The following is a 22,649-nucleotide window of genomic DNA, read 5'->3' as shown; positions in this document are numbered from 1 at the left end:
TGGCTACTGTCGGATCGAGTAGCCTTGTACAGAGTGTCCGATGCTTTCTGGCCGGCCTTCCGGATCCGAGCCCGCTCCTTTCGACCGGGAAGGGAGACGACGCCGTTTACGACCGAGGGCCTCGCTGGGCAGTCTGTGTGGCCGGCTTGGAAGGGGCCGCAGCAGTTGGGACACTGGGGCCTGGCCATGCAAGGTCCCGTTTCGTGTGAGTCGGAAGGTCTTCCGCAGTTGCTGCAAGTCGGTCGTCGTCCGCAGAACCGGTTGGCGTGGTAGCCCTGGCAGCCGGGGTCATGTCGGATGAGCGTCCTTCGTTTTTTGATGGGCAGAGATCTGCCGCTTTGGTTGAAGAGCCTGAAGGGCGTGACCTCTGATGTGAATGATATGAGCCAAGATATTTCGTTCGTGACTGGGTTGGGCCCAAGGCGGGACGGTCGAGCAAGGACAGGCTTCTGTCCTGTCTGTGCGAAGACCTCATCTTCAACGAGTGTGGCTGGGTCCAGGACGTCCCCGCCAATGCTGTGTAGTTTTGTTGGGCATCGCGGCACAACGTATGTGTGCCACTTGATAGGCGTCTCGACTTGGTGGGCGCCGAGGCATTCCGCCAGCTTTGCCTTACTTGTAAGTAGTCTTTCCTGTATTTGCTTGTTTCGCGGCTTCAGAGAGTAACCTGTGCTGATATGGTAGACGTGGGGAAGGTCCGCTAGCCCCAGGCCAACGGCCTTACAGACGATCTGTCGTACGGCGAACGGTGCGATCTTCCGAGCGGCCGCTAAGCTTTCTTCCGGGACGCGGGCAAAGATGCGGAGGTCCTCCTTCGGCTGCGCCTGCGGCTGATCCTCGGCGGGGAGTGTGGCCTTCGGGCGGGCAGAGCTCTGGCAGCTCTGGCCGCTCCGGGTCGCCGCAGTGGTGTTGCCCGCCATCGGTGCGACGACAGCCGCCCAACTCCGGGCCGCTATTGGGCTTGTCTCGTGATTGATCAGTCTCTTGAGGGTTTGAATGACATAGGCAGTGGCTTCTTTCGCGATCTGCTTTCTAGAACCGTCAAAGCTGGCGACAACGCTGTCGACGGACCGTGCAATGGTCAGAAAGACGTCTTTCCGTGCCTCGTACTGTCTAGCTTCTTCTGCAAGGGCTGTCAAGACGGACCCTGTGGCAGATCCGCTCGGAGCAGATGCGGTAGAGGCTGCGGGCCCCTCGGCCGAGGTAGGGGCGTCGGTGGTGGCATCAAGCTGGCTTCCCGTTAGGCTGGGCCGGGTCGGCTGTGCCTCGGCGTCGCGGCGTCGCTTAGCTCTTGAGGTGGGGTTCGGCTCCGGAGGTGTCCCGGAGCCTGGTTCGGGGTCGGCTTGGTCGGCCGACATCAGTCCGGTGCCCGACGGCGGCTGTGAGGCCATCGCGGATGCGGGCTCCGGCAAGGGGAGGTGAAGAGTTTTCGGCTGTTAGTAATTTGGTGGTAGGCTCACTCATTCACTAACAGCAGATGCCAAGAAAAATTAGGCGAGAGGGAAGTTGAAGGCGGCCAGAGCAGAGGAGGCGAAGGAAAGGATGGTGAAGAAGATAACCTGAAGAAGAGTGTTGAACGCCATTTTGGCTGTAAAGGGGCTGCCCTTGCCTGGCGAACTAGAGAGAGTGGGAGGACGAAGTTGGAATAAGGCTAAGCAGTACCAGAACAAGAGAGCCTCCTCCTGGGTTTTGGGAACGAGGGTGATCGACTTTGTTATAAAGTCAAGAACAGTTCGTCTGGACTTGGCGCTTGGCAACCGGCCAGCGCAAATCCTGGGAGGCCGGGACAGTTCCTCGCCATGCTCAGTGCTGAAGGCTCCTTGGTCTCTTTCGCGGGATTCCAACTTCCAAGAGCGGGCGTCCGCCGGAGAGGTTACCTCTTGCAAGGGCTCGTGATAAATTGCAACAGTTTGTTGATTGGCGGAATGATTGTTTCATGGGCCGGCGACCAGGGCTTCCTCGCCGTGGCTGCGCGAGATAGATCACGAAGGGTGAAGCGGAAAGGGTGAGGGACAGGGCCCGAGGAACCAGGGGTTGCCCAAGTCCCGCTCCGGACGGGTGGAGGAAGAGCAGGGAAAAGGCATGATTGATGGGAATTCGGGACGACTTGGCAGGAACCCGCTGCAGCCGTGTGCCGTAGGAATTACATGAGAACGTTGTCTCTGATCTTTGCTCGATTGGACGGCGGATCTGGAAATAAACATTCGAGGTTACAGTGGCATTTGCAACTCCTAGCTGCTCGCGCTCGCAGTAATGATGGCACGGGGATTGTGATGATTGCGGGGAAGTCCATCACTACTTCAAAGCTCAAGGAAGCTTGCTAGAAGCTAATGGCAGACGATTCAACCGAGGGGGACTTCAGCTCAAGGTACTTTACTTTCGTGCTGACACCATGCCGTTGTTTGGACCACATGAGGAGTGTTCATCTGGTGGGCTGTCGGCGGATTGATTGTCTCGGTCATCTTTATTGTCAAGGTGAGAGGAGACGAACAGTTGAGGAGATGAAGGGCTGACGGTGAAATTGGTCCGCTGGACAAAAGGAGACATTGCCGGGGGCAGTCCGCTGCAAGATGCCCAAGCGAGCCAGGAAAGAGGAAGAATGTTCAGACGAACGGCCGACCCGGTGCATAGCGTTCGCCATGGACATGAAAGCAAAAGACCAGACGAACCAGCAGCGGGCAAGGCGCTGTAAGTCCCGGAATCTCGGGGCATTCTACGGTCTACCCCAGATTCGCACCGGCACAACGTGCAGCTAAGCTGTTGACTCGGTGCTGCAGAGACGGCAGATGAATTGCGGAGACTTGACCTCGGGTTATGATTGCTGCTCAGCTTTGAGCAATATTGAGTTTCGCAGACATGTAACTCTGCATGAAGCTTAAGAGATTGACGAGGCGGTAGACCGGCGAGGGAGCTCGTATCTGAGGTTGGAAAGACGCGCAATCCATGCTTGGTTCATGAGATTGTTGATTTTAAGATTTTAAACGTACGGAGACAGATATCCATCTCGCCGGCGGCGACAACGAGCCGAATGGCACAGTGAGCTATTTGAAACTCGACAGTGGCTCTTCCTTCCTCAGTGCTGGGTGCGATGCCCTGTCCATGTGGTTACCGATTATACAATATTCAACGCTCAGCAGAGTGAGTGACAGGGTCTTCCCTCCGTACTCGGTAGAGAGAAGCCCAATATCCGCTTAGTCGCCCGGGGTTCTCAGGGGGAGAGCTACCTAATCGACAAAGTGGACATTGTGGGTTGAAAATCGCCGTGTCGACGCAAGGACCTCTTGGCTCTGTTCGGAAGGTGGGCAGCAGCGGCCCCAAAGAATCAGAGATGAATCGGGCATGGGAGTCGGAGTATTTGGGGGGGCTCAACGAGTTTGGTAAAATCGTGATGTCCCCCCATCAGCATTCTACACAGGGTGGGCAGACAAAATAAGGGCAGAAATGAGACGAAAGACGAGAAACGCGGGAATTGCTCCAAGAGTCCAGGAGGCCTGCAGGGGGCCAAAAGACCCACTGCCGAGCCTCCGTGCTCATCTGACATCACGTGGAGACAAGGGTAGATGGCGAGATACGTACCCTTGGCTCGCTAGGATATCCGCTAAGCTTAATTCGTCCAAATGCTTGTGGCGCTCCTATCAGATCCACCAAATCGCATATCGCATCATCTGCGCCACTTTATTCAGAAGCCCGTCTCTCTTTTGGGACTAGCCTCCTCTCTAGTTGAAGTACGTACTATGTCTCCAGCCACGGACTGGACGTTCCGCTCATCGGCCATCCCCCGACAGAAAGACAACCCACAAACTCATCCACCAACCCTTTGCAATTTCACCTGCATCTCGACGTCAGATAATACATGTACTGTCAAGACCCAGGTTGGCTGTTTGTTCAGCAGCACAGGTCCTCGGGAGTCGGCGGTCGTTGTCTACAGAATCCAGGCTGCCACTATTACCTTAACCGTGCCACTGCCGCTATGCTTACTCATCGGCAAACTTCATCCATACCCGTTCCCGAATCTAAGCATTCACACTTGGTCCTTTGTCCCTTGTTGATGAAGTCTTTTCATGTAGGGATGGCGCAGATTGCTTTTCTTCACCACAAATCTGCTCTCTGTATGGCACTTGAGTGTAGAATAGCATGACTAGATAATTGCAAAGGTTAAGGGTATAAACCATGATACGGGCCGTGGATATTTCACATCTTCCGTCACTGAGTGGCGGCGGCTATTAGAATCACCGACCGAACAAGTCATGGTCTACTTACTGTTGTTATTCAAAAGTATCAAAGATGTCAGTCTTCACCAGTGCATCCAATGACTCAGATTCAAGCTTGGCCTAGTCAGCAAGACCAAGGTGTATCGGTAGGTCGGGGTTCCTCGAAACTTAATCAGATATTAGTCTCCGGTCGGGCGACAATTTCCGTTGTTGAATGGATGGATGGTTTCCCTCACTAGTCAGTCATTCCGCCTTTCTGTCTTTTTCTCATTTCATTTCCAGACTCTTATCCATATCACTCATTCTTCCAAACCCGCGTCACCCTCCCTCCTGCTTAGAGTTCGCCACACCCAATGCCTGAATCCGATATCTTTGTCCGCAAGGCCTTGGAACTTGGAAAATTGCGGGTTGAGGACTTTGACACGTCTTTCTTATTCCAGAGCTGTGAAGTACCTAAAATAGGCAAGCTCACCATCTTCCTTTTCTATTAAGCACGTCTTCTGTAATTCTTTCCTTTTGACTTGGACAGCTCCATCTGCCATCTTGACAACTGATTCGTATCGTGCACTGCACCATCAGCAAAGAGTCAAGCCGCGCATCGGCAAGTGCACAGTGTGTCAGTATTGGACAGAGTGATTAAAGCTTATTGTTGCGGCCTCTCCTATCTTCAGGATCGTCTTCGAGATTGCGATTTGCTTCGGCGGAACCATCATCGTCTGCCGTTCTACATATCCGGATATGATACTTGCCCCAATCCATTTGGCTACTGGAAGGCGTTTGTCATGGCGTCAGGATGCGTAGCGTCCGCACAGTCTTGCCGCTACCTTTAACGCCACGAGGATAGCTCCACACAAGTCGCGTGGTGGAAACCAGTGTAGTTGGTCATCGGGGGCAAATACATCTAGCTTTCTCACCCGGGTCTCATCTGTTCTTGAGCTGTGATGACCTTTTGCTTTCGTTCCACGCCGACTATCAAATGTTGACAACCACCTGGGCAAAAGTGTCGCAGAGGCTCTCCATTGGCAACCAACAGGTACCTTAGGCAGGCAGAAGGACCGCTTCGATTTCTCTTACCTGTACCTAGACTGCCTACCCCAAATAGGCAATCAATTACCGCGAGATTTCTGTCGATCGACTGGAGTAGGGCTGAGTAGTGTTTTACGAAACGATCCTGCTCACCGATGGATGGTCCTCATCACGAAAAATCTTCTTATTGACTTCTTCATTCTTTTGCGTCCCGGGAATGGATGTCACTGTGTCTGTATGTGAAAAATATTTGGATAATGTAGATTGGATAAAGTGGATAGCTTGCAAACTGGGCACATCAATCTACGTTGGTTCATTCACACGTCGGTGCACCGCATCGCTTATCCTTGAAACAAGTGTACGTCGCCCGACTGTCTCTAATGCCGCAACTGTGGGAGCATTTATGGATTGTATAGAACATTACTAGTCCGGGGAGGAATACCGACGGAGTTGAAGCCAGCCGTGATTGACAAATTCATAGAAGTGCCGACTTACCCATGTAGAGGGCCTAAGCCCAAGCTAGTCTCGCCTATTGACTCTTCGGGGTCCCGGTATCATGGACTAGGCACAAGATGATTAGACTATAGTATTAGTAGGCTTCGATTGAGGGGTTTTAAGGAGCTCGCGGAAGCTAGCAGAGCTATGGAAATTTGTTGTTCTTCAAGCTGGCTGGAAACCCAGGTTTTGTGCACTTCGATACCGTACTTTTGGTCTGACAATGAAGTCTATTCGAGCATTTCGAATGCCGAGTACGAATATCATAGGTCACAAACACCTCTGAATCGATGAATTGGGTTACATCTTATGAATGGATGGATATGAAGGGTGGCCTAACAAACGCGGGCCAAGGAATGCATATCAGGCTGTCACGGCTGATCCACAGAACATGCTGCACACTACAAGAGGACTATTCACCGTCCCCGAGGAGAAATCGTCTATCCTCCAAGTCGGGACACAATCTGTCCGTCGAAGATAAAGGCTCCTCCGTCTCCTGCCCAAATGGATAGATTCTCTGCTGATCAACTGAGGAAACAGGTACCGGCAACAAACTGATCCGAAGGTCAGCTTTCCTACGATAGAAAATATGGAAACTCTGATGGGACGTGTTCATCAGATCATTGCCTTTGTTGACATGCCACGTAGGGATCCCAGTAACGTGGAACACTGGGTAAGACAACGGTCTGGCGGCTTCCTTGACGCTCCCGGCCCTCGGGATTCGGATCGTTGGCTTAGACTATCCGGACAGCTAGAATCCGGGGCTTTAACGGCTTCAGCCATCCAATAAGAAAAGACCTAATTCCGTAGATGTAAGCTGCTATCCCGACGTGGACATTGTTCTCCCCGGATCTGGGCTGGCCCGGCGCTAGTGCCTGGCTGTCTAGGTACTAGCTCTAAACTTTTGGGCACAGCTAGTGCCAAGGCTTGACGAGACCATCATTTCCCAACTGGTGTCATTTGACTGACATTCTTTGAGAGGCAACTGACAGAAACGGCAGCAATGCTACCGAAGGATGACGATGATGGAAATCCGCTGCCCTTTCAGCCTTGCCCATGTCGCACTTATAAGCTGGACACTGCTCTTCGTTGACAAGCGTTCGACATACTCGCCAAGTTGTTTCCGATACCTTGCATCACCAAGTCAACGACCAGGCTGTCTCAATTAGTCAACATGTATTGCAAAAACATCGCACTCGCTCTGGCTGTGGCTACAGGCGTCATTGCCCAGCGCCCCGCCGACACTCCCATTTGCGACTACTACACAACGGCGCTGTTGAAAAACAACACTGGTGCAAACCAATACACGCTTCTCACGCTCTTGGTAAACACTGTTGTTATTGGAAATTGTAAGTCACACTGCCTGTGCATTTGAAGGCCTCTGTCACTCACATGAGTTCAATCAGATACGATGCCGAACGTCGGAATCAAGGTCGATGGTATCCTGGCACCTGGCATGTACAATGGCGCTGAGGTCAACCTTCTTCCTTACTTCAACGGAGACTTAGCCTCATCGAACCGAGGCGGCAGCTCCGGTGTGTCAGTCAACTTTCTCGATGGAGGCGGTGCTGCCCCTTTGATGAAGAACATGCCTGCCAACGATGACACGTCCAAGCAATAGTGAGTTCAACCCACTCAGTTCTGCTAATCACCGGAGTAAAGCTAACGTGAGCTTTCACTCAGCTTCCTCCTGACTCACTTGTACCAATTCTTCGGTGCCCTTCTCGGCTGCTCTCAATACGGCATGACCGGCTTCCCCAAGTACAGCGGCTTTGCGTCCATGTACGAGGTGCATAAGTTCATGGACTTGGACCAGAATGAGCTTGGTTACTTCATTACTCAAGTTGCCATGGCTGCTGCCTCCTTTGGTGTCGCCCAGGACGACATCAAGGCAGTCGGTATGGCTTTGAACCAACTCTTTGGCATGCGCTGCAGCCCGCCTGCCACGGCCATCCCAGAGCAGGGTCCTCAACTGCAGGCTATCTGCATTCAGGACAGCTGCCCCATCTCCACCAACTCAACCTGCGCTAGCTACCAGCCCGCCATGGCCCCGAAGAATGCCACTGCGACGGGAGGTATGAACGCCACCATGACTGCGACGATGACGGGAGCTACCATGACCTCAACGATGACTCCAAGCACAGTTCCAACGGCAGGCGCTGCTGTTCAGGGCGTCAGCTTGGCTCTTATCGCCGGGCTAGTGGCTTGCCTCATTTGATAAAGCTGTCCCCGGTGATGGCCAAGATCTCAGGAAAGGAGGAATGTGATGCACATAGTCATGAGACTAGAAGATACCAAACAGAGGACCCGAATAACTTTCTCTTCGCTTATTTAATGTACCTAATTTCGAAACTTTGAAAACTCCAGGCCAATATCTGAGTTCCCTCGCTATGAAGTGTTTTGGAGACGTTGCGATGCGGTCATCATCAAGATTTGTAACGTTGACTGCCAGTGATTATGCTCACGTGCGTCTTCTTGAGGTAATATCACCTCCATTATTATATTCAAATCCGTGCTGTTTAATCTTAACGGCTTGCCTCACAGGTCTCCGAGTTCTGTCAACATCGGCAATGAGTGACTCTTCCTTACATGCGTCAGTAGCTATGAAGCACAAGGGCCATCTCGTCGAAGGGGGCATTACTAGTAGTACACCCCATACTCATCATAAGACGGCTGTGAAGACGGGTACGGAAGCTTCAAAGGGACTCATTATGGAAATTTTCTGATCACATTGTCAATAACAGACATTGATGTACGCATATGCCCTTGAAGCAGCTTTGCGATGCAAACTCTACTTATACTGCGTGAACTTTACTCGTCGTGTTGCAGCAATTGATCACAGTGACTTTGCAATCCTTGGGAAGATGGCCTATGACACAATACGTCAGCTAATCCTGGCCAGAGTGGAACGTTGAATAGAGTTCGAAAGGTTGATGATTTCAAGTGAAAGCATGGATTCAGAGTTGCCCAGCTCATTGGAACAGGTACATGTAACATAACACTGGAGGCATGCCAAGACACCCTAAATTGTCCGGATGGACATGAAGTCGTAATCAATGTCATCCGACAGAGGATGTGACTCCCTTGCCTACAATATAGCGGGCGAACATACCTGCCGATAAGGGCACTTTATAGGCGGAGCAAGTGGTCCTCTTTTCTATAGTTTTGAGTGGGTAGAGTTCACTTTTGCAGAGTACCCTGCAAAAGATTCCGCATCCAATAATCGAGAATTAGCCCTGGCTGAGGACAAAGATTGAAGTAGTACAATTCCGGTCACGTGAAGTGAAAGTCTCCAAGGTCAAATTCGTGTCTTTCGTATCACGCAAGAAATGGAACGTTCTAGTCGTATAAGATTTCTCTCAGAGTTGAAGACGTAGCTTTTGTGCCAGGAAGGTACTGACTGCCACATACTTTGAATTGAGTTTCAGTTTCTGACTTCAGTTACGAAGTCGGCTACTGGGACAACAAGTCATTTTTTGCAGTACTACATGAAACTTACGTAGTATTCCAGAGAAACCTAGTAGTCAAAGAGGGGTGTGTGCGCGAGAATGTGGTTAGCTAGCAGATTCTATCTTCGTGGGTTACTTTACTTCTCTTTGGTAGAGGATAGGGTGGTCTCACTGCTCGTTTGAGGCAACAATGTGGGAAGAGGGATGATAACTCCGCATTTGGTTGACTCACTTCCCTTTTGCCTAAGATATAAATGGCTACAAGTTGGTCAGTGTCCTAGTGCGTATTAGTTCCTTATAGAAAAAACACCGTTCATAGGCATCTGGGTGAAATAATTCCAAAAAAAAAAACCATGCAAGATTTTTCTGATCAAAACCACATGTTTGCGACCTGCATATATGTGTATGAGATCCATTGAAGTTGTGTTCCCCGCTCCCGTCTCCGCTTTGCCTGTCGAAGCCAGTCTAGTCGCTCAACTCGCCAGGTGTTGCAACAAGGCCCTCTGGCGCAACGGTAGCGCGTTCGACTCCAGATCGAGGTTTCTCGAGATGTCATCGAAAGGTTATCTGTTCAAATCAGGTGGGGGTCAGCATTTTTGCCCTGTACGCCCGGGAGGCGTGTCGGTTCGCTGCTCTGTTTTGAGGGGGTACGTGCGATTGCGTTCAAGGTTATCCGTTCAAATCGGGTGTGGTTCAATACCTCACAACGTCCCTAACTATTCGTGAAGCTTCACACAGCAACCGGGATGATATTTTTGTGATTTGGAGGAGTTGTGATGATTTTTGTCTGGGAACGGCGAAGGACAGCGCAAACGTGTGCGCTCTTAGTCTGGAGAACCACAAGTGGGCCCAGTCTAACTTCTTGTTACACCTGACAGCCGATAACCCCTTCGTTTTTTTCAAAATCGCAAAAAATCGACCTCAGAAGCCAGCATCTCCATAGAGTCATTTGGATTGCTAGGGCTTAATTAGCGAAACAATCTACTTGTTAAAACCGCATGGAGTACAGCTTAGCTGATTGGCCATGCGTCCTAAAGTTGTGTACGTTTCACCCGATAAAGAGTGGTGGCAATATTCATCGTGGAGCGGAGGCTACGGCTGTATCACGACATTGTCTCTGGTAAGTTAAGCCCCGAACCCTCTTGCTTCCCCATTCCAACGTTACACTTTTAATCAAGCATGAAGCATCAACATATATAGTGGCTAATATGATTGGAGTTAAGCTGTGATATTACAAACTTGATGGTACAAATTCTCCACCCGCTGAGTCCTGATAAACGCCAACCCAAGTCAGACCGCGACACAGCGCCATAACTCATCATCGCTTGGCCACAACTCCCTTCAATGAGCAAGCTTCTTGGCTTCCTTCTCGTCGTCATATGCAAGCCCGGAATAATCAGGAAGTTGCCAGCCCGGCACATCATCTGATTGAAGTCGCTGGAGAATCTTGTCGATCCTCAAAGCTGACACCAACCACAAGATTGTGTACAAAATTGAAATAACCCACGAGGAGTTAGGGTAGATCCAGGACGGCTTGAAACCAATGTCTTGAACTTCCTTCATAAGCTCCAAGATCTCATCATTGTACGACTCGAGGGCGGCAGGAATACCGTCGGTCGCCTTTCCTGACGACCCCGAGCAGTGTTTTGAAATCTCGCCAGCGAGCACGTAAGCACCGATGAACGCGCAGGTTGTGCCCCGGCCCGTCAAGACGCTGGGTGCATATCCCGCATCTCCCAGAAGGGCCACACGATTCTTGTAGCACTTGCCCATGCGTATCTGTCCAATCTCGACACAGTAAAAGTCGTTGGAAACACCGTCTTCGTTGAGCGCATCGCAAAAGCGGTCGGCTTGCCAGCCAGCATCCTTGAACAGCTCTGACCACACCTGCTTCTGCCGTCCAAGATCGCGGCTTCTTTCCGTTTCGATGAGAAGCTTCTCCGTCTCCTTGTCTGGTGGACACACGGCAAGGTATGCCTGAGTCGTTTCAGGATTGTCGTTTCTGGAAAAGAGCACACGCTTCTTGGGACACACGCACACCGTGGCGTAGTTGTCGTCCGTCTTCCATTTCGGGACGGTGTAAAAGGCCATATGCACGCCGAGAGGATGGAACGGGTCCTTCTCACCGGGGCTGAGCATGAGTCGTCTCGTCTTGGATCCCTGACCATCAGCTCCGACCAGCAGGTCAAAAGTGTCCGTGGTTCCATCTGACAGATGGACCGTCACTGAGCCTGCATCCTGTTCAAACGACTCGATCTTGACACCAAAAAAATACTTCACTCCCAGTGCAGTCGTCTTATCGAAAAGCAACCGAACCAGATCCCCGCGCATAATCTCGAATTCTGATGTAAAACCCTGCTTGCCAACACCAGACTTGTTTGCTTCAAAGGTAGCCTGTGTCTTCCCTTTGCCATTGACGAATCGGACGCCAGCTTCGTTGACCACCTTTTCGCGTATAAGACCTTCGAGTCCCATGCGGCGCACAACAGTCACTCCTTGGCCTCGGAGGTCGATTTGTTGGCCCTGAACGCGCAGGGAAGGGGATCGCTCGAGGATGGTTACGTCGTGGCCAAGCTTCGCCAACCAGAACGCAAGGGCCGGGCCGCCAATGCCTCCACCTGAAATGAGAACTCTGAGGGAAGACATGGGATTGGGAGTGGTGCAGTTGGATAGTGTATCGGCGTACTGATGAGAACGTTTGGAAATTGTGTTGCTTGAAGAAGTCACTCTACTAGCCAGACCTGCTGGGTGATGAAGGGTATCTATAGCATTAGTAGGATAGTATGAATTAAAACGTTGTGCTCGATACGCGTCGCGATGTACATGGTGATGGCATCTCGATGGGCGCGACAACTCGGCGATGGGTGTGGCCCGCAAGCCGACATCCATTTCGGGCTTTACGAGAGCGCTGTGGCATTAGTGACGTCAAGACTAGGAGCCGATTCCCGTGTGGCAGTGGTCGCACCAGCCAGCTGTTGGCTTCCATTGGTTGCTCCGAGTCAAGCGCGCCGCTTGTAAGCATGAGGAGAAATAGCTGTGAAACACTTCGGACTATTCGAGAAATCACCGGTTCGGTCCTGTTAAGACCTTCGGCCTTCGGACAGCTGGGAGGCTCACTAACCGCAACGGTCCTACCGTACTGCCGCGTATTCGCTGCCGTTAGCTTTCAAGAGTGGGCCGTAGTCTCATTCGGCCAGATACAGTATTGTACGACCGCTCCGTATTACTTGTGAACATGGCAAGACATGCTCCGTCGGACTTGGACAGACCGAGAAGATCGGTGAAAGTAGGCGGAGCTTACTGGGGTTAGTCATAGATCCATAGAATTGTCATTAGGTAGAAATGGGGGACCAAAGTTGACCATGAGACTCCCTCTCGTTGACCATACCAATGACATGATGGGTCTTAGTATATTACAAGTATTATACATCCTTAGGGTGGGAAAAGCTTGGGAAGTATCGAAACAAGTTGCTATTGACCCTCGAGCCCATCAAGGCAAAATTGATCTGATTCTTTTCATCCAAGCACTGGGTGTAATCTTTGACGCATGCCTCAAGCCACGTCTTGGTGGGAAGATGGTATGTCTAGATTCCTGTAATCCTAACACAGACAACTTAGACTTCTGTCGCAGCTCTTGAGAGGGCCCTGTGAAATAACAAAAGAGCGGTTGAAAACAGTTGGGGGGCTTGTACTCAACACTTCGTCAAAAGGCGACGTTTCTCTTACATAGCCATGAGCTCAAGAGCCATTTGGACTTCACTGTGCCGGCTGAGTCGTATGGAGTTATTACGGCAAGGCATGAAGAGCCGTCCTTGGGCGATACCGCGTAAGTAGCATGATATTTATGTCCATGATCTTTCGATTGGTCCATTGCGATCGAAGAAGCTTTATGACAATCTATATGGGTGTGGAATCTAATGACCAAGGCCAGATCGTCATTTACCGCAGAATTCGTAATCCACAGCAAGTCGTTGAGCATTGTCGGCTAAGCTGTCTGGCAAATTGGAGAGCTGACTGGAACTGGTACACTGCCGACATACACGAAACATCTACTTAGCCAACTGCCTACTAGCCTCTCTTAATCAAAGTAGGCCACGATCAGTTTTTGGCCTTACAAACATCTTTTTGGTTCCTTGTTGGTCTTTCTGTTGTGGCAATACCGAAGAAGATGAGTAATAATAGGAGTAGTAAATACATGTAAGTAGCAGCAGATGATGTGGAGCCAGGAGATTTCCAAGATCGGCATTCAGCGTGACTCGTTGTCGATGAAGTTTGATTATCCACTCGCTTTGAGTGAAGGAAAGTTGAGTTTGAACACCTTACTCCCGTCAAGTGAGCTAGTACTCATGATTTCCGATGTGGACCTATAGATCATTCTCATTACTTGCGAAGATCATATATCTTGTGTATCTAGCGACACGGACTGGAGCGAGAAGCCTCTTAGCAGTATTCTGCGCGAAGCAAGTGTGCATGCGGCACTGGCTTGGCAAGAAATTTTGTCGTAGTGTATATGGCGTTAATTGCGGGCAGCAATTAACGGCGTCATTTTTGCGACAAATTTCTTTTGTCGCAAGTTATGGCACACAGAAACGGACAAGGGAAGGGCATGGAGAGTGGTATTATCAAATACCATGTTGATAGGGAAAGGCGTAAGCCCCATGCGCTGAGTGAACGTAAGGGTTTCATGTTCCCTTTGTCATTGAGGTTGCGGATGGTCAAACGAATAGCCCAAATTCCCTCTTGATGGCCACGGATGAGATGGCAATCTTTCCCAGCCAGAAGGGCAGTCCATCGGTGGCCTTGCTAGTCTTAAACTTGTCGTTAGCTAAGGGGCCCAAGGAGTCTGGGCGTACAGCACACGCTCTTCTAAGGCAGATGGTGAAGTAATATTGCCCCAAAAGCTCGATGCTCCCTGTCTCCTGGAATGTCTATGTCGATGAGCTAACGGATGTCATCTAAGCCGATGCGGACCTAATCGCCTGGTTTAGATTTGAGCTGGACGAGCTTCTTCTCGATTACCAGTGTACATAGCATCTCTGTTATCTGGCTAAAACCATAGCACACTGAAGGCAGCTTAATACTACGGTCGCCGTACTTTAGGGTAACTAAGAATAGAAAGGCCTCGCGGTACTAGATAAATGTCGTTTAAGAAACTAAACAGTATGTATCATATCTAGAAACTTTGGTGTTGGCAGTAAAAGAGAGGTAATGACGAATGACTCACTAAAGGGCATTGGAGGTGTAAGATCTCCCGCACTCTAATGGCGCTAATAAGCGAGGCTTATCCAATATATCCTCAGGGACGCCATCTCGAACCTTTCTGAAGATGCGAGAAATTATGCGGTAGTCCTTAACGATTCGGTCTTGTTGCTCCGGGGTTAAGATGCTCGATTGACTAAAGCCTATTGCGGACATATCGAATTCCCTCGCGTCCTGCATCAGTCGGTCGAACTCCTCCGCGCCATCTATTTGAGATTGTATTGCGCAGGCGTTGATCCAGGCTGCCTGGCTTTTGCCTGTCTTTCGGCGTCTTCCTGGACCGGTTCCCATGTTTGCTTGATGTGATCTAGAGGAACCCATTATATGAGAAAGATTAGATGAGGTTTCACTTTACTCACCTGGAATGCTCCCGACTGCTGCTTTCGAAGGGGAGAATTGTGACGGAGGATGGGCCCATGGGGAGACTTGTGGCCGAGTATCTCACGGAAAAATACGGCAGGTATACAGAACTCAAATAGTCAATCTTATTCCCGAATCCCAGGCCCCTGCCGTATCAGAAGCGATCTGTCAAATACCTCCGCTTGTGTATTCCCCTACATATCACGGGGAGTACACACTATGGAATCGCTGTGTCATATTGAAACATTTCTCCCACTTGTTGTTTGCCTTTCCGCAACGGACCTACACTAGCTCATCTCAAACGACAAACCTGCTTACCTACGGAAGATATCCTTTGGCCTTGAATGCCCGTTCAAGGATACCACGGATGACGTTCTCTTTCCTGAAGTTATATTCCATCACAGTCTCACCCAGCGAATTACTCATGCCTGCGGCCTCTGTCTTGGTCTTTGCATACAGATCCCTGTCATCGTCATGTTCAATCAACCACTCCTTCATGATGAGATGTCTGGTCAACTCGGCTGTCCCGACCTTGAAGACGTGTAGATTGCAGGAAAAGGGCCTGTACATGGCGAAGAAGCGATGTTCGTGCCACTCGGGCTCGCGCGTGAGGAACTGGAACCCCGCCTTCTCAAGTGCGGGCGCGTAGGCGGCCTCATCCGTCGGGTTCTCGACGGCGAGGTCAATGTCGATGACGTCCTTGGCGGGGAGGTTTGGCACCGATGTCGAGCCGACATGGGTTATGCTGACGGCTACAGGACCAAGGGCGTTCTCTATGAGAAACTTGATGTCTTGGAACTGTTGTGGCCACTCGGGGTTTGGGGGTTCGATGGAGAGTGCAGGTTTGGATGTTCGCGTTGCGATGCGTTGAATGATTGAAGGATCAAATTCATAGTGTTTGACAATCTCTTCGATGGAGCAAGACATCTTTCTCAATGTCTTCTTGAATGATTTGTGACAGATAGGAGATAGCACGCTGGATAGAATAGTGCCTGTATGCTGTCAGAATTGGTTTCTAGATTAAGATGTTGAGTCTATCTGGTGATGTGTCTAAAGCGCTGTTATGAAGTACTTCAATACAGTCTAAATTGTCGCCAACCAAGGTGTGTTCCAGGGACGGCGTGAGTCATTCGGCGACTGCGTGGCTAGCATCGGATGGTACCTACAGCATCTGACCCCAGCTCACATTATTTTCATGCCTTTTCATGTTGCATGCAACGGCGACCGAAGCATTTAGGGATCCTCCAAGTCGACAAACCGATATGCCCAGAATGCGCACCAGATGAAAGTGATGCCACACAAAAAGAAGCTGACGAGGTAAAACACGGCGGCCTGGTTTGGTCAGTGATGTTCGTGAACAAGAGCGGACCGGGTGATGAAACCTTGCTTGCTCCAACCCATCCCTGACCGTCATACAATGGCGCGCAAACGTACACCGTCAATCCGCCGAGGAAGCAGATGGCCGAGTACGCCATCAACATCATGGGCGCCTGCCACGTAAAGACCATATTCCACCGAACCTCTACAAACGGCATCTCCTTTGGGATCCACCCTCCCTTCTTCTTGATCTTGATGGCACGGATCTGCGGGATGGGAGGCACTTCTTCGAGTGGCGAGTGCATAGGCTCGATGACCCTGCTGCGACGTATATAAAGGATCATGGCGAGGTCTTTGTCAACGTTACGCGGCGTCGGGGATCGATGGAGAGTCTGGAAGATGAACTGCTCCGAGGCAGCGAGGAGGATGGAGAAGAGGGAGAAGGAGATGCTCGCGTGCCAAAAGGCTGGGCTGAGCCAGTGCAATGAGTCGGGAGGCGGCCATGAAAAGCACCCGATGACGGCAGCTGAGATTAAGGTGCTCTGTGAGGGGTGAGTACAGGATCACGCAAAGCGAAGGCGTTGGAGACTTACAGCAACTTGAACAAGTTGAAATTCGCTCAACTTTCTATCTCGCCATCGCTTCAGTTGTGCCGAAATTTCCTCGTCGGATTCGCGATCTTCAACAGCTTTGGCGATGGCTAATATCGGTAGCAACGTGTTTTGCTGATAAAAGCGGTTATATGGAAGGGTCAGGATGTCGGTGGCGATGTGCGCAATCTTGCTACTCAAAGTCACAGCAATAATCTAGACTGCGTCAGCGCAAGATGATCACCTTATACAGAATAAGGGTAAGTGAATCGTACAGCAATTTTGAGACCACGGTCGCTCTTGGGTACGCCTGGCGCGTTGCCTGGTCCACTTTCCGGATCCATTCCTATGTGCATATCTTGATTATGATATTCATCTCTGCTATAGGGACCCGGCGACTTTATAAAGGTTGTATCTACGGCGTATTGTAACCAGGCAGCTGGCTGGCAGGCCATGTGCAATATTTACACAAAGCGACGGATGACTGGCTGTCTGTCTTCTCGTGACCGCGCTGCTCCCCCACACCAACAGGTGATGTTTCCCCTCAAGGACTCCAAGTCACAATGTCTTAGACTGGCACCCTCACGAGCGGCGACTGACAGTCAGCTTGGTGTCAACTGACCAATCAAAGTCTCGTCGCAGCTATGAAGCAAGGCGAACTGAACATGTTTCATGCTCGTCAACCAGATCTTAGCAAGACGCAAGGCAAGTTCACACCCGCGTGGAAGTGGCGGATGAAGGGCGAGGAGGCGCTAGCTCCCGTGTGTAGCTGAATACGAACATATGGTTGGGTGTGTGCAGGCTGAATCGGGCGGCTCAACCCTTTTTGATTTCAGCCTGGAACTTGCCAACCCACTGGGAAAACTCATCGCTTTCCCCAGTCCAAGGTGACTTGAGAAGTTCCGAAAGCCCAACGATCTCATCGAAACACAGCTTCATTACCCGATCGATTTCGTCAGGTGAGAGCTCGTAGAATGCGCCGGCAAGCTCGTCGAACATGTGCGGGAGTTTCCTGAGGACCCGCATCGACTCGTCCAGGCGCTTGGGGATATCCGAGTTCTCGGCCGGGAGAGAGGGTAGTGTCTTGAGTCGTCGCTTGATGATGGCCTGATAGAGCAGCGTTGTCAGTCTCACGCGCTTCAGACAGGACTCGAGACGCTCGCGGATCTTGTCGGGGTCGTCGCGAGGAATCGTGCCCTGGTTCGCCATCATGTCGTCAATCATCTCCTGCGCCGAGGGCATCATGGAACCGAGGGCCGAGTCGTGGTCCGCATCATTTACGGCATTATCGTCATCGTCGTCGTCTTCTTCGTCGTCTTCCGGCTCTTCGTCACCCCACTCCTTGAGCTCCTCCATGACGTCCTTCAGCGTCGCCCTGAACTCTTCAACCTTTTTGATGAAGCAGCCGCCGATACCGCCGGTGGAGAATTGCACCAGATCGTCGCATGCCGACCAAATAACACCGGTGGCGGCCATGCTGCCCTTGCCAGGTGCACCCGTGGAGCCTGACTTTTGCGCTGTTGACAGAATCTTGCCATCCCTAGGGATCTTTTCAACCAGACCGCGGAGCTCCTTCAGTACTGTGTAACATTTCCAAGCCAGATCCTTCCGCACAGTAGCCGTATATCGGTCTGCGTCACAAGCCTGACCTGCAGTGGCGATGGCGGGAATCGGGCCGCCGACGAGTTCTCGGAGGACTTTTATGACAGCCGAGGGTGTGAAGGGTTCGTTGATGATGAGAACGGAGATCTTGGTTGAGTGCGCCTTGATCAGAGAAGCTGAATCACGAGCGAGAGCGAAGGCATCGACGGACGAGGTATCAGTCTGCTGAGGAGTGTCTTTGCCACTGTTGATGTTCTGGAGGACAGCCTCCAACTGCTGCATCAAGGCGACAGCTGTGTCGGACAGAGCATTCAGAGCTCCTGGTGCAGTGGAGGAGCTTGAGGAAGCCATGGTATCGGGCCTGTGTGTCTCGCAAACACCTTGCAGGCTTCGGTGGTGATCGAGGCGGAGGTTTGCTCCGATATTGAAGATGTTTAGACTACGAAAATTCAAGACGACCAAAAATGCAGCAAAGTCATTGTGCCCCGCGATGGAGGGGTATCTGAATAGGTAAGATACGTACCGCCTTCTGCGGGTAGGTACGTATCGCTCCTGCCCGCTCCTCAGTGATCAGAGCTCCTTCCTGAACGCCGGCGGCAGTCTCCAATCAGAATTCATAGTGATAAGTGCCGGTGGGGCAGACAGTACCGCTGATAGAGGTGCTGACACGTGACCGTCTCTGCAGCTGCCCGTTGCCAGCTCCGAAACCCCTGTCAGTCAAACCCACCTTGGGTGTTTTGGGTGAGCTGGAAGTTCCACGAAGTAGCCCCGTACCTTCCTCTCCGTAAGGTAGTGTACAATACCTCACCTTTCCAACCCTCCAGTCTGTCACTTTTGATCGGATCTGGATAGCTTCACAACCATAACAAATCCCACAACAACGATCGAAACGCACGTATTGATGACTGATTCGATATCTTGAGAACCATCAAGATGCGTCAAGGCTACGGCATGGTGCTTTTGGGCACCTTTGTGTCTGCTGCTGCGCCCATCGCTGCAGCTAGCTTGCCTAGAGGTGTCGGTCCCGAATGTGAGTATCAGTCGGCAGCCGGCCATCCAAGTGTCACCCAACTGGAGCACTCGGGCCAGTTCAAGTCCACATGGGAGAAATGGAACAAGTTCTCTTTCCCGAAAACATTCCTCTTTCTTTGTTACTTGACCAATTGGCCCAAAGCTTTGTCTTGAAGCTCCATGATCTATCACTAACATGATTCCTTGTAGTCGCCAAGTTCTTCGAGCTCAAGCCCTCCTTCAAGTGCATAGGCCACCCTGAAATCAAACTTCGCTTCAGCCAGGTCAACGACAATAGCTGCGACTGTCCTGATGGCTCCGATGAGCCTGGCACCGCTGCCTGCGCGCACCTCGACCCCCTCTCCCCTCAGCAGCCCTTCGCCGGCTCCCTGACGGGCACGACCAATACCTCCAATGCTCTTCCAGGCTTCTGGTGTGCCAATGAAGGCCACATTGGCGCCTACGTGCCTTTCATGTTCGTCAACGACGGCCATTGCGATTACGACGTCTGCTGCGACGGAAGCGAGGAGTACAGCAAGGTTGGAGGCCTCAAGTGCGCCAACAAGTGTGCCGAGATCGGAAAGGAGTATCGTCGCGTTGAATCTGCGCGCAAGGACGCCATCGACAAGGCTGCTAAGAGACGCAAGACGATGGCCAAGGAGTCTAGGGAGCTCCGCCGTCGTGTCGAAGCAAAGGTGACTAGCTTGAAGGACGAGGTCGCGGGTCTCGAGACCCGAAAGGAGGAGCTCGAGCAAAAGCTGCACGACATTGAGCGTTCTGAAAAGGGCAAGATTGTCAAGGGCGAGGGATCCGGCGGAAAGCTCGGCACTTTGCTCAACCTGGCCAAGACTCGTGTCACCGAGCTCCGCGAGACACTTGAGGATGTCGTTGCCCACCGCGACGAGCTCCAGAGCAAGGTGAAGGAGCTTGAGGGTATTCTCAGCCGCTTCAAGGAGGAGCACAATCCAAACTTCAACGATGAGGGTGTCAAGCGCGCCGTCAAGGGCTGGGAGGACTACGCTGCCAACCTTGCCAACGACCCTCTGCCCGATGGCCTCGAGGCCGACATCAAGGAGGTCCTGGTCGAGGACAACGAGTCTTCAGGCATCAACTGGAAGGAGTTCGAGGAGGATGATGTTTCTGACACTGACATCCGTATGCGAGACCCCTGAACAAGATTTATGGTGAAAAATATGACTGACCATGCCTAGTCTACAACTTCGAGGCCTACCTCCCCGAGGGCATCCGCGAGTTCATCCACGGCAAACTCTTGTCTTTCAGAGTCTGGATGATCGAGAACGGCCTGATTGCTGACAACAACAACGGTGGTGCCGAGTCTCGCCTGGTTAAGGCTGCCCGCGAGGCATTCAACTCGGCCAACAACGATCTCTCTGACAAGAAGCGCCAACTGGAGACCGAGCAGAAGGATCTGGAGAAGGACTACGGCACTGATGACATTTTCCGCGTCTTGAGGGACAAGTGCGTCAGCACCGAGATTGGCGAGTACGAATACGAGCTCTGCTGGATGGACAAGACCAACCAGAAGTCGAAGAAGGGCGGCGGTCACACTAACATGGGCAACTTTGTTCGCATCGACAAGGAGATGGCTGATGACGAGGAGCGCGTCGATGGCAAGAGCCTCGGCAAGGGCCTCCGCATGGTCATGCGGTACGAGAACGGCCAAGGTTGCTGGAATGGCCCTCAAAGACGTACGGATGTCTGGCTGGCCTGCAGTGAGACGGAGGAGCTGTGGAAGGTCACGGAGTCGGAGAAGTGCGTCTACAAGATGGAGGTGGGCACTCCTGCCGCCTGTGACGAGCTCCTTGAGCCTCCTACGCCCAAGGGCAAGGATGAGCTGTAAAGGCAGCAACGTCACGCAGCGGGTGTCTAGGAAGAATTCAGCATTGGGTCTGCTTAGCTTGGCGTCAGGTTCGTCTGCCTTAGACTGAGTAGAAAGGATGCATTAGGAATGGCCAAAACGTTTTTCGGGACTTGCGAATGGTGCTCTCTAAGTTTCGCGTAGGGTGTGCAGCATGGAACATGAAACAGGAATCGGGGGGTATCATCTTTGTTTGTTCATTTGCGTTACAGCATGGCATTTTTTTTCCAGCTGGGACAGAATCAACCTCTTGATGATGCCATCTTTCTCCGCCTGCTGAGCTCCTCTTGTTCAGCCAAGACCTTGGCTGTTAATGATGCAGCCATTGGATTGTTGATGTTGCTCGTCTTGCTCTCCTTCTTTGCAGCCTTTGCATCATCCGTAGCCCTTTTCTTCTCGGGCTTGTCGCCGTTACCAATTTCCTTGGCATCATCCTCTGCTTTACGCTTCTTCTTGCCGCTAGCTTTCTTGTCTTTCTTTAAGCCGTGTGTAAGTCCCGTAGCGGTCAAATCGTCCATTCTTTGCACCAGTTTCCTGAGGTCGCGCTCCTCGGTTGGCAGGATTGGTACCACGTTCTCGCTCTTGAACTCCTCACTGCACTCTGGACATGCTGACTCTTGAATCTCCTTGATAGCAGCCTCGGCAAACACATGCCCGCATGGTACCAGATAAACGGACTTAACTTGTGGGCCGAGCTCCTTGAGAGAAATAGGACAGACCCAGACATCCTTCTTGGTGCCTGGTGGTGTATGCTTGTGGAACTTGAGCTTGACAATATCGCGCAGCGACTTGATGCCGGTCGAAGCAAATGTGAGTTCTTGGGATTCGGGATTGGATGGTGGCGACTCGGTGCTATCGTCGGATGGCATGAGACCTTGGAGGATGGATTCGTAGTTATATAGGCGGCCGCGCCAGTCCGACACAATGTTCTCTTTGTTGAGAGGTTGATTCGACAAAGGATCGTTGCTCCAGGCGTGACCGAGGGACTCGAGGACGTTTGCCTTTAGCTCACTCACAGTGAGGGCGCGGGCGGATTCCTTGACCAGCTCGCGGCGTTTAGGAATGGATCCTCCATCGTTACCCATGGTGAAGAGTGGTTGAGGGAGGAGGGATGATGGAATTGGGAGGGGTGGACGAGACTGCGGAAGTCAGAGTGGCGAATGCCGCAATTATCGCGATCTCGAGCAGAGCGGTCTCACTGCTTGTGTCTTGCCGTTGGTGTTCTACTGTCGGATTTGCGCGAGTCGTGATGTTGAATCTCGGGGTGGTGTCTTGATCCAAGAACCTAAGGTAAGGTAAGTCGCGACGAGAAACACCTTGATGCGCATTTCTGAACGATAAGATAAGAAACCGGGGGGACGGAACCGGTGAGGTGGACAGGTCCAGTACGGGACCTAGGCACCTTAGCACCTTAGGTACCTACGCAGTATTAGGAATGGGAAGCTACAGG

General features: G+C 51.6%; 7 protein-coding genes and 1 non-coding gene across 8 annotated transcripts; 3 read left to right on the top strand and 5 right to left on the bottom strand.

Annotated features, from left to right (window-relative positions):
• Positions 1–6,906: 6,906 nt before the first annotated feature.
• On the top strand, positions 6,907–7,950 carry BDZ83DRAFT_582185 (uncharacterized protein; the record flags this gene model as incomplete). Its single annotated transcript, XM_060505528.1, has 3 exons — positions 6,907–7,081; positions 7,139–7,352; positions 7,416–7,950. 3 exons carry the CDS (start codon positions 6,907–6,909, stop codon positions 7,948–7,950), a joined length of 924 nt encoding a protein of 307 aa, XP_060362879.1.
• Positions 7,951–9,678: 1,728 nt separating this feature from the next.
• Positions 9,679–9,771, top strand: BDZ83DRAFT_t191. The gene has a single exon. It is a non-coding gene; the product is annotated as a tRNA-Trp (tRNA).
• A 591-nt stretch (positions 9,772–10,362) lies between these two features.
• BDZ83DRAFT_628169 (oxidoreductase) lies at positions 10,363–12,196 on the bottom strand. Its single transcript, XM_060508677.1, has one exon. The coding sequence runs from the start codon at positions 12,068–12,070 to the stop codon at positions 10,523–10,525; it is 1,548 nt and encodes a 515-aa protein (XP_060362878.1). The 5' UTR covers positions 12,071–12,196; the 3' UTR covers positions 10,363–10,522.
• A 2,922-nt stretch (positions 12,197–15,118) lies between these two features.
• BDZ83DRAFT_754094 (grpb/dephospho-CoA kinase) lies at positions 15,119–15,727 on the bottom strand (the record flags this gene model as incomplete). Its single annotated transcript, XM_060514439.1, has 1 exon — positions 15,119–15,727. The coding sequence occupies one exon, from the start codon at positions 15,725–15,727 to the stop codon at positions 15,119–15,121; it is 609 nt and encodes a 202-aa protein (XP_060362877.1).
• A 306-nt stretch (positions 15,728–16,033) lies between these two features.
• On the bottom strand, positions 16,034–17,051 carry BDZ83DRAFT_721167 (uncharacterized protein; the record flags this gene model as incomplete). The annotated part of the gene is made up of 4 exons (XM_060512357.1): positions 16,034–16,132; positions 16,183–16,659; positions 16,711–16,923; positions 16,983–17,051. 4 exons carry the CDS (start codon positions 17,049–17,051, stop codon positions 16,034–16,036), a joined length of 858 nt encoding a protein of 285 aa, XP_060362876.1.
• A 472-nt stretch (positions 17,052–17,523) lies between these two features.
• Positions 17,524–18,660, bottom strand: BDZ83DRAFT_582297 (uncharacterized protein; the record flags this gene model as incomplete). The annotated part of the gene is made up of 1 exon (XM_060505536.1): positions 17,524–18,660. The coding sequence occupies one exon, from the start codon at positions 18,658–18,660 to the stop codon at positions 17,524–17,526; it is 1,137 nt and encodes a 378-aa protein (XP_060362875.1).
• A 582-nt stretch (positions 18,661–19,242) lies between these two features.
• Positions 19,243–21,181, top strand: BDZ83DRAFT_582193 (glucosidase II beta subunit-like protein; the record flags this gene model as incomplete). Its single annotated transcript, XM_060505531.1, has 3 exons — positions 19,243–19,339; positions 19,531–20,475; positions 20,532–21,181. The coding sequence occupies 3 exons, from the start codon at positions 19,243–19,245 to the stop codon at positions 21,179–21,181; spliced, it is 1,692 nt and encodes a 563-aa protein (XP_060362874.1).
• Positions 21,182–21,441: 260 nt separating this feature from the next.
• BDZ83DRAFT_721164 (Rtf2 RING-finger-domain-containing protein) lies at positions 21,442–22,284 on the bottom strand (the record flags this gene model as incomplete). The annotated part of the gene is made up of 1 exon (XM_060512356.1): positions 21,442–22,284. The coding sequence occupies one exon, from the start codon at positions 22,282–22,284 to the stop codon at positions 21,442–21,444; it is 843 nt and encodes a 280-aa protein (XP_060362873.1).
• Positions 22,285–22,649: the final 365 nt, after the last annotated feature.

The sequence above is a fragment of the Colletotrichum acutatum genome (genome assembly GCF_030867785.1).
Source record: "Colletotrichum acutatum strain CBS 112980 chromosome Unknown BDZ83scaffold_74, whole genome shotgun sequence".
Classification (NCBI taxonomy): domain Eukaryota; kingdom Fungi; phylum Ascomycota; class Sordariomycetes; order Glomerellales; family Glomerellaceae; genus Colletotrichum; species Colletotrichum acutatum.
This window is presented reverse-complemented; position numbering and strand designations above follow the sequence as displayed.